Source organism: Varanus komodoensis, unplaced genomic scaffold (genome assembly GCF_004798865.1).
Source record: "Varanus komodoensis strain SLA01 unplaced genomic scaffold, ASM479886v1 scaffold29_3, whole genome shotgun sequence".
Taxonomy (NCBI): Eukaryota; Metazoa; Chordata; class Lepidosauria; order Squamata; family Varanidae; genus Varanus; species Varanus komodoensis.
The window spans coordinates 1,499,558-1,509,759 of record NW_025335760.1 but is presented as its reverse complement, the minus strand read 5'-3'; the positions used below and the strand labels follow the sequence as shown (position 1 = coordinate 1,509,759).

Sequence of the window (10,202 nt, the reverse complement as noted above, 5' to 3'; positions counted from 1 at the left end):
CCTTCGGCGGCTCCGAAGCCTCTCATCCCTTCACACGCCCGAGCACGGCGTTCGTGGCGGGGCGCAGGGGGCGGGGGGGGGGTTCTCCTGCTGGGCCCTCGGTCGCCCTCCGCGTGTGCGGGGCCGCAACGCCAGCTGGGCTGATGGGAGCTGTAATCCAACGGCAGCTGCGGAACTACAAGTTGCCCCTCCCAGCGGCAGAAACGCCTGAATTAACTTGGGCGGCCCGGCCCCGATCCCAGGCTCAGAGGCGCGCCGGCTCCTCCCCTGCTCCTTCAAAACACACCCAGAGGGCCGGATGGGCGCTTGCCCGTGCCCCCCCCCATGCTGATCTGTGCACGTGAACCCTTGGGAAACGGGGAAACTTCCAACATTAGCAGTAGTGGCAGGGGCCCCGGGACACTGCTTTGCCCGGGGCCCATGATGCTGTTCAGACGGCCCTGGCCAGAGAACGGGTCCACGTGCTTTCACCTTCCCCCCGGGTTGGCGTGCAGCACCGCTCCCATCATCCCCGGGAGCACGCGGGGCAAGCCTGCCTCCGGCCAAGCGCCCCTCTGCTCGCGGGCGGGCAGCGGAGCGCTTCGAGCCACGCGGGTCCTTGGCGCCCCCCGCTGGGGCCGAGAGCCCCCGGGAGGGCCAGCTGGAAGCCCGGCCGGCCGGGGCTTGGCACGCGTTTGGCGAGCCCACGAACGGGGCGGGGGGCCTCCCGCGGCTGCCGGCACTGCAGCTGGAAAACCAGGAGCTGGGCCCGCTGCACCCCGCAAGAGTCCCTGGAAGAGAAAATGACCGGCCGGGGAAGGACTCCAGGGCTCCGCTCCGAGGCTGGGTGGGAAGGGGCAGTCCGGGGCTCGCCTCCCTGCATGTGGGGCTCACAACACGCGGCACGGCGGGGAGGGCCGCCGCTCAGGGGCTCCCCGAGGGCCGTTTGCGTGCGCGCCTGGCCCCCATGGCCGCGTCCGCTCGCAGGCTTAGGCTATTCCGCTCACGCTGCGGAGCTTACCTTGGAAAAGCGGGTCCGGAGCGGTCCTGTCGTGCAGCAGAGCCAAAGAAGGTGCAGCTGATGCGGAGCGTCCGCAGAAGCGCCTCGCCCCCCCCCGCCCCGGGAGACTTGGCCCGCAAAGCCTGGCAGAACTGCAGAAGCGCCCGGAGACACCTGCGGTGCTCCGCGCTGGCTGCTGCCGGGGGGGAGGCAGCCAGGCACGGCACGGCACGCCGGGGCCGCCCCGCCCCCTCTAAGCTGCCCCCAGGTGCGCCAGAGGCGGAGAACAGACGAAAACCGTGGGCCCGTGCGGGGGGGGGGGGGCGTCTTGGCCTTTGCGCGGCTGCGGAAGGTCTTGGGCCTCTTCTCCCGCCTGCGCTCCTGGCGCACTGACGCGCGCTCCGGCTCTGCTCTAGAGTCGGCCCCACAGGTGCAACGCGCAGCCCTCCGGAAGTCTCGCCAGGCCCTCCGGTTCCCAAGGGGGCCCTGCCCCCTTTCCTTCGGCCCCACTGCCCTGCCGTCAGCACTTGCTGGATGTCTCCCGCCTTCTGCACTTTCCTGTCCTGTCCTGTCCTGTCCTGTCCTGTCCTCTCCCGCCCCCAGCGGAGCAGTGGCAACATGCCTTGAAGGGCTCCCGTAGCTCTCCGTAGCCTACTTCAGAGTAGAACAGGAGGAGGAGGCTGCCTCTTGATGTCAAGCGGACACAAGCGCTTGCTTCCGGTACCCCAGGCATTTTTACGGAGACTTCCCATTGTTTTATTCACGGACTCCTAGAATAGCAGAGTGGGAAGGGGCCATGAAGGCCATCGGGTTCCACGCTGGTGCAGGACACCAAGTCACACCCTCCCACTCAGAGGGCTGCCCGGTTTCTCCTCCTCGGTTGTCTAGTGTGGGAGAACCTACCACCTCTCTGGAGAGCTGGTTTACTGTTGTAGTACCGGCACAATCCAATAAAACATATTCATATCCTGTACATCGAATCTTTCCCTTTATTTATTTATGAATTTATATGCTGCTGAATAACCTGATGGGGCTCTCTAAGAGGTGATTAGATTGTCTTTTTCTGGTTGTCCACCTGTTGGGACCCCCCCAGAGACAGGGCAGGACATGATCCAGCGAAGAAACGCAGGGCAGCATTTGGGCAGAAAGAGGAAGCAGTTTCTCTCACCCCACGCCCACCTTGCCTGTGAGACCGAAGGAGCCAGAAGCCAAGCATCACGCGGGCTGCCTTCCTTTTCCCACAACCATTTTTATTAAAGTGTAAATCCAGGCGAAGTTAAAGAACTGGGGGCACCAACTCCGCGGCCTCATGAGCCGAGGGGCAGCCAGGCCTGTGCAGGAGGGCAACGGCGGCATCCCGAGGGGGGGGGCGAGCAGGGGCACGGATCACCCGGCCCGTCCAGCCCTGAGGGGCGCGGCTCTCGGGGAAAGGCAGCTGCTTCCAGGTTGGTGGGTGTCGACTTCAAACTCAGAACTAAACTCAGCAGGCGGGAAGGAAGGGGAGATGTGGGAAAGAGGAGCGCACGTTCCTGGGTCTGCCCTCCCCCAGCCAGGCGGCCGCACTCGGGGACACCCCCTCCCAGGATGCTCCATGAGCTGCTCGCTCGGAGCAGAGCATGCTGGAAGAGCGAGGCTCTCCGGGGGCCATTGGCAGGGGGGATGCTGGACACCGAGGGGCTTCTGCCTGTCCCTGCCCCGCTTCTCGGACCCTCGGTCGGGAGGGGACCGGGCGGAAGCGCAGGCCCGCTGGCGACGGGGGCCGTCTGCTTGTGCAGGGCGGGGGCAGTGAGCGTGGGCCTCTTCTTGGCGAGGAGGAGTTTCGTGCCGGGCGCTTGGGAGAGTGAGTGGAAGGACGGGGGCAGGGAGCGTGTGTGTCTGCCGGGGGAGACGGGGGTCGTTCATTCTGCTTTTGCTTTGGCTGTTGGCAGCTTCGACAGCATCCTGGGGAAAAAGAGGAGAAAAATCACGCAGGGAAATGTGGGTGATCGTTTCCCCACATCCACATGCCTCTCCACGTGTCAAGCCGCCACGCTAACCAACAGCGTTTGTTAACCCGAGACAAGTCACAGTTTACAATCGAAAAACAAATCACGGATCTTTTCTTGGGTTATTTGCGGTTCGCAAGCCATGGCTCATTAGTACGGCTGGCTTCACAGAACACAACCACCCACGTGCCCATGACTTGGCAGCTTGGGTGGCCCCAGCCAGGGGGAAGGCAGTCCCCGGAGGCTGCCCCCTGGGGTGGCTCTAAGGGCCTGCGCTGCGCCGGGAGCCGGCCCAGCCCGTCCGTCCCGGCCTGGCTGCAGCCTGCAGGGCTCGTGACCCGGACGAGCGCGATGACAGGTGGCGCCCAGAGATTTACGCAGAATCCAGAAATGCATGCACTGGACACGAACACTTGGAAGAAGACGCCTGTGGACACGCATGGATTTTCACGTGAAGCCAAACATTGCTCACACCCCGAGACGGGCTTGAGCCAGAAGGCACTTAAGAAGGAATGCAGAGACTTTGGCAAGCGTCAGCGTTGCCGGCTCGCACTTCCGGGCCATCCAAACGCACTCAACTGCACGGCTCCGAATCCCACAGCCGCACTCTGCGTGTGCGGGGCACGGGGCCGAGCGCGTCTCCAGAGCGCCCTTCCAGCCTCCCCCGCCCTTCCCCTTCCATGGGTGGCTTGTGCGAAATCCCTTGCAGCACCCCCTCCGTCTGCGGGGCGCAGCAAAGCAGCCAACGCGTTTGGAACGATGCACTTCCCAGATCGGTGACCTCACACGCCACGCACGGGCACCGCAGGGGTGCTTGCCTGGAGCTGCGGCCGGGCGCTGGGCAGCGCCCATGGGGTGGAATTGCAGGGGGACCCGGGGGCAAGACTTACTTTGCTCGGAGGTTGCTCAGCTGGTTCCTCACCAGCCCCACATACTGGTCAATCTGCGCCTGAAAGGGGAGGGCATGCTCAGTGGGGGCCGTGCAACGGAGGACATGGGCCAGAAATGCTCTGACCCCCAAACCCGGGAAGCCCCCTTCCCTTGGACGCTTTGCTCGGAGGGAAACCAGGCAGCTGCCGGCACCCCACGGGGCTTTGCTGCGCCAGGCGTCTGTCCCCAGCACAGCCCCCGAAGGCCCGTCCCAGCCGCGGAGCTTCCCCCGCACACCTGGCACCCTCCCCCATCCTTCTGGCCAGCTTGTGGGGAAGCTTCGTGGCCACAGGTAAGGGGCAAGCCGATTCCCTTGATGCTTCTGAGCAGTCAGAGGTTTTCAAAGGCGCCCCTAAATTTCTATTTTAAAATGCAAGCAGCCTGAAGGCTTGGATTTCCAAAAGCTGTGAAAAGGGGAGAGAGAGAGGCAGCCGGCCACAGACCGCAGCTGCCAAAATTTGGCAGGCATTTCCCCCGTGCCAAAAGGTGGAAACGCCCCACCTAAAACTCAGGCGCTCGCAGGAGGCACTCGAAGCGCCAGTTCCGGCTATTTTCAAGGCACCTACCTGATGCTGCCTGTACAGCAGAGGGAAGGTAAATGCACTTATGACACCTGGAGAAGGCAGCAAGGAGAGAGGTCAGCATCGCACGTGGCTTCCCTCAGCCCCCCAGAGAAACCGGTGGCCTTCCCGGTGGCCACGGGGCAGGGTCTCGCGTCAGCCTGCCCCCTCCGCAGCCGGGTGAGGCCAGCCACGCACCACGGCTGGAATCTGGACGGGGGGCCCAACTGCCGTGATCCGCCCAGAGGGCTTCAGCTACGGGAGGGACAGAGGACATGACGTAGCCACGGGTCCAGCCCGCTCGGCTGTCCCCTCTGGCCCACCACGTACCCAGGATAAGCAGGGTCAGCCCATTGAAGACGGCTCCCACGTACGTGAGGATGTAGAAGAAGAAGGCGAACTGCGAGTGGACACAGCAAGGAGAGAGCGGTGAGCGGCCCTGCCTGCCTTCGGAGCCGTTCCGCAGCAAAACCACGGCCTGCCACGTCTCTGAGTGGCAGGCCTCCCGACGGGAGGATGGGGAACGGGCGCCTGGTGCGCTGCCCGGGGGAAGCCACCTCGCCACTGTTGCAAGCCGGGCGCTGGGCGAGGGGGAGGCTACCCGGACCCCCGCCCGATCCCAGGGGCCAGTTCGCGGGTGCTGCACGGCATGGGAAACAGGCGGGGGGGGGGGGGTGGCGGGGCGCACGGACCAGCTTCTCTGCGCAGAGAAAGCTGCACCTCGTTTCCCCAAATCACGCTCCGGGGACCCGGCGAGTGCAGTGCGCACCTTGATGGACTCTACCATGTCATCCACCAGGAAGAGGCGCTGCAGGGACTTGGTGCCCGACGTGACGTAGAACACGACCCGCTCCGTCAGGTGCTCCAGCTGCTCCTTCGGCAGCCCCAGGTCGGCGTCGATCTGGGCCCTGGACAGGAAAGGGCAAAAGGAAACGGCAGGTGGACAGGCAGAACAAACCCCGTCTGCGTGGCTCGGATCCGGAGCGTCCCTTCCCACCTGGGGGTGAGCACTCAGTCCTGGGGGATGGGCAGCACTGCCAAGCAAGGTGCAGGGCTGTCTGTGCAGCGGGGGGCCCTTGAAGCAGCTGAGCGGAAGCTCGGGTCAAGGTGAGCCCCCTGGGGTTCCCAGGCGCCCCCCCAGCCCAATCACCCAGCACATTAGAGGCTGCAGCACAGAGGGACCGGGCCCTGCAGGGGTCACATGCCGGTGACAAGAGGCCTGAGTGGGGGGCGGCCTGTGCCCCCCCCCCCGCCGACTTGGCGCCTGCTGCAGGTGCCCGGGGTACTCACTGGAAGGGGTTCTTCCCCTCTCCCCGGTGGATGGCCTGGAGCACCTTGCTGTAAACCCTGAGAGAGACGGTGACGCTGAGGGCGGCCAGCGAGACGTAGGCGGCCACGCTGACGATGCTGAAGTGCAGCAGGCAGAGCAGCGCCACCATCAGGGCGGTGAACACGCAGGCCGACTTGCGGGTGTCCCGCCAGTACACCAGGTCTGCCACTGCAAGGAGATTAAGACACGAAACGCGGCTGCGTGACGCCAGGCTCGGGAGGCAGAACCCGCCAGCTCCAAGCTGGAGTGGAATCGAGCCTTTAAAAGCAAGTGGGCAGCCCACCCAAGTCTCTAGTCCTTAGGACTGCACTGAGGAGAGGGGAGAAACTGGTCCCCCTCCAAGACGTAAAAGCGACGGCCACGCTGGCTTTTTCTTCCCAGGAGCGATTCAAGACGCTCCGCACACCCAGAGCAATGCGATTCGCTGAGGGATCCCGGACTTGCACCGGCAGGTCTGACTCCTGCGACGTGACTTCCAAGCTCCGCGTCCCACCGCTCAGCCCTGCGTCAGGGTCGCCCGTACCCAGCCGCACCTTTCTTGCCTCCCAACAATCCCGTGGACACGCCATTCCTGATCCACTCCCCTTCGACGTATCTGCATAAAATACTCCTGAGCATTTCACGGTGTCACGGCAGCCAAAGCCCGCCGTCAAAGCACGCGAGGCGCCACCGTCCCTTCCAAGCCCGCTCCACCTGGGAGGTGCGGCTGGGCCAAAAATCTCCCCAGCGGGAGTCCAAGGCGGGGGGGGGGACGGGAGGAAGCCTCGGGCGACAGTCCCCGCCAGGCCAGGCCAGGCCTTCTGAGCGCGAGACCACGGGGAGCCGGGCTCCCGGCCCCGATAATCCGCCCACCCGTGATTCCTGCCTCGGCCTGCCGGGTGCTTGCACAGGCCCAGCGCCGGGTCCCTTTGCTCGGGGCCCCGACCTGCCCCTTGGCGGCCGCATCCCCAGCGAATGCCAGCAAAGCCCGGGACGGCCACGGGCACCGAGGCCAGACCACGTCCCCTCGCGGCTGCCCCCCCGGGGGCTAGCCCAGCGTGCGGGGCGCGTCCTTCCTGCTCCCGGGCAGAGCGGTGGACGGGGCCCATCACTCCCACCCCGGAGCTGCCCAGGGGCCTCCTGCCCGGGCGGCTCACAGATCACGGGAAAGCACTCCGCGCGCCCTCCGTGGCACTCTCGGCGGGGGCTTCCCACGTTCTGCTTGGGCACGTGCCCGGCGGTCCCTGGAGGAGCCCTCCCGCCTGAGCGCACTGTCGCACGGCTCCCCCTGGCCGACCCCCCAGCCCCTGGCCTGAGGGAAGGGCCGCGTCAGGCCACCGTGCGGGGCGGACGGCTGCCCTCCGGAGGGGCCTGCCGGTCCTGGCGTGGGGGAGGGGGCGGAAAGGGAGAGGCGGGGGAGGGGAGCGCCTGCAGCTGTCGGCCGTCCCCTCCCGTCCCTCCCGTCCCTCCCGCCCTGCCACCCGCCATAACTGACAGGCCCAAGTGCCAGGGGGCTGCTTGCGAGGCCCGTGCGGGCACAAAGGGGGGCGAGGGAGGGAGGGAGGCCCAGCCCTGGGGTTCGGGGGCCCCGGCCACCCATCCGCTGCACCGGCCACATGGCCCCTCCAAGCCCGCCCGCTGGCTCCCCGGCCTGGCACCCCCCACACGTGGCCGTGCGTGGGTCCGGACACTCGGCCCCGCGCCCCACCAGTTGCCGCTCCCCCAGCCGGGGCAGCCGAATGCAAGCCGTTCGCTCGCGCCGGACCCCGTGCCGGCCAGCGAGCCTTCCCCGCCCCCCACCCAGAAGCTTCCCCCACAGACCTCCTCCCCGCACGGCCCCCTCCTGCCCTCCCCGCGGCGCCCCCTGGGGGGCTCTGGAGCAGGGACCCCACCTGTGCCGGCCATGGCGACCCTGTGCTCGCCGCCGGGCTGCTCCTGCGGCTCTGGGGGCAGCGGCACACGGCCAGCCTGGCGGAGGAGGGGCGCCCGGCCCCGGGAGGGGCCTTCGGCCACACATCAGGTGCGGGGGCTATTTATAGCTGATGGAGCCCAGCTGCCCTCTCCCATCACAGAGTCCCCCGTCTTGCCCGGCTCGGGTGGCGGGAGGGGGCTGGCAACAGGGGGCCCTCAACAGCCGCTGGGGCGGTGAGCTGGTAGTTCAGGGCTGGCAGCACGCACGCCCCCCCCCCCGCAGCTGGGGGGGAGCCGGGCGCGTTTCCTCGGAGGGGCCGCTCCTCCTCGCTGGGTGAAGCGCCCAGGCCCCCCTCCCTGGGGACCCTCCTCCAGCAGGTGCCCCCGGTTCGCACCCAAGCCGCTCGCGCAGGACGGGGCGTGAGCAGGAACCGGAGATGAGGAGCTGGGAAAGCCGCTGCGCCCCAGAGGGGAAGCCGGCTGGGTGTGCGGGAGCCAGGAGGCTCCCCTGTGGGTCCAGGGCCAGCCGGCCGGCCGTGGGGGCCCTTCGGAGGCGCATGCCGGAGCCCCTCCTGCCTCGATTTGTGCAGCACTCAGCACAGCCGCTAAATATACCCACTGACTCAGCCAGCTGCAATTCTCTTCCGGGCACAGTGCCAGGAGCCGTGAATGGGAACTTTTCCGGGGCGAGGCGGCCCTGCTCAGCGGCACGCTGCAGCTCCGCAGTGGGCGGGGGGGGGGGGCGGCAGCAGCAGTGGCTGCTGGAACATGCAGTCACCATTGTCCAGGAATCCCTGGAAAGCAGTCAAAGAACGTGTGTGCCTGGGAGCGGCAGAAGGCCACCCGGCAGGCAACCAGGCTGTTCGTTCCTCTTTACACCCTAGGAGGTTTCTAGTCCTCATGAACCTAGTGAAGTAATAAAATGAAAACATGCTCCCACAGTCTGCAAAAGGCTTGCAAGCCAGAGATGGGAATGCCTGTGTGTGAGAGATGAGTGTGTCAGCCCTTCCTCCCCACATTTCTCCAAACTGCAGCCCGCAGAGAGAAAATTGGGATCACAAGATTGGAATCAGCAGCTAAGAGCGCAATGTTACACAAGTTCAGAAAGCAGAGAAGGCTGTAACACCCAACGTGTCCCGGGCAGCGGCCTCATACGGAAGCAGACCGGGGGCTGTCCGGCCCAGCACCGTGGATCGGCCAGGACACCCACGCAAGGGCCGAGGCCACAGTCTTCCTGGGAAGAGCCAGGAAAGAGTTCGCCCCTGGACAGCCGCTGCTGCCCGCCAGTGCAGACAAAGCTGGTCTCGACGGAGCGGCTTTCAGCTCCCGTCCCAGAGGGAGGGTCACCTGCTCCCGCGTGCCAGAACCGGGCCAGGCTGCTGTGCAAGCGCCGCCATTTCCCTCGTCCGCCTCCTCCTCCTGGGACCAGCAGAGCTTTTCATGATGGGCCACGAGGTTGGTGGCCGGTTTGCAGGGGATGCCATATGAGGCGAGACTGAGGGAACGGGGTCTCTTCAGCCTGGAGGAGACTCAGAGGGGGTCTGTTGGCGACATGCAGGTACATGAGGGGGCGTCACACGGAGGTGGGGAGAGACCTGTTCTCCCCTGCAGAGGAAGGCAGGACACGCTCCAACGGAGCAAAGCTCAGGGAGCCAAGGTTCAGTTTGGGTGCCAGTAAGCACTTCCTGGCAGTCGGGACCCTGAGGGTGTGGAACGGGCTTCCCTGGGAGGTGACTGAGGCCCCATCGGTGCGGGTGCTCAAGGATAGGCCAGACGTGCACCTGGCGGGCATGTCGTGAGCGAAGCCGGCTGGTGCCGGGGGTCAGACTAGATGGCCCGGGGGACCCCTTCTGACTCGCGCTGTTTCTGTTTCTATGATGCTGGGGCCCCAAGGACACCCCCTGCTCACCCATGATGCACACTTCCGGAGCGCTCCCTGACCGGCCCGGCTTCTCTTGGTGCTGCTCGGCGACTGGCCCAGGTGCCGACCCCTCCTCCTCGGGCTCTGCCTCCACCTCGTCACCCCGCGGTGGGAGCCGGGGGGGCTCCGGCGAGGTCAGCGCTTCGGGTGGGACGGCGCCAGCACCACAAGGACCGCTCTCTTCTGCTCGGGGCGCGAAGGCGTCGGGGGGCAGGAGGTCCTCCAGGGGAGAATCTGGAGCAGAGTGGACAGTCCTCACGCTAGAGGCCGCAGCCCTTTCGCCGCGGGGTCAGCCTGGAACGGCGACCGCCCCGGTTCCGTCCACCCCGCTGCGCATCTCCGGTAATACCAGGACCAGGCGTGGTTCACGTTTTGCTTGCCGCTGTCTGCACCTCCTGTGCGCAAGGTGTGGGCGTCTGCCACACGGACACACACGCGCACCGAGGAAAACTCCTCGCGGTGCAGCCGCTTGAACCCAAGCCCGCAAAGGGCGTCGCGGGCCCACGGGTGGCCACTCCAGAGCCAGCCAGGCTGGGGCTCGGCTGTTCGAACTCCTTGCTGCCACACCGTCCACCCAAAAGCAAGTCAGGGAGGAGGGCGAGGGGCC

General features: G+C 66.4%; 1 protein-coding gene across 2 annotated transcripts; it reads right to left on the bottom strand.

Annotated features, from left to right (window-relative positions):
- Positions 1 to 2,208: 2,208 nt before the first annotated feature.
- Positions 2,209 to 9,687, bottom strand: RTN2 (reticulon 2). 2 transcript variants are annotated; one of them, XM_044435495.1, is made up of 7 exons: positions 9,584 to 9,687; positions 5,745 to 5,952; positions 5,224 to 5,362; positions 4,785 to 4,854; positions 4,461 to 4,507; positions 3,855 to 3,913; positions 2,209 to 2,920 (listed from the first exon to the last, which is right to left on the bottom strand). In XM_044435495.1, the coding sequence occupies exons 1-7, from the start codon at positions 9,585 to 9,587 to the stop codon at positions 2,878 to 2,880; spliced, it is 570 nt and encodes a 189-aa protein (XP_044291430.1). In that variant the 5' UTR covers positions 9,588 to 9,687; the 3' UTR covers positions 2,209 to 2,877. The 2 variants fall into 2 exon arrangements, with proteins under 2 accessions (XP_044291430.1, XP_044291429.1); XM_044435494.1 differs by lacking the exon at positions 9,584 to 9,687 and adding an exon at positions 7,656 to 7,768.
- Between the last annotated feature and the right edge of the window lie 515 nt (positions 9,688 to 10,202).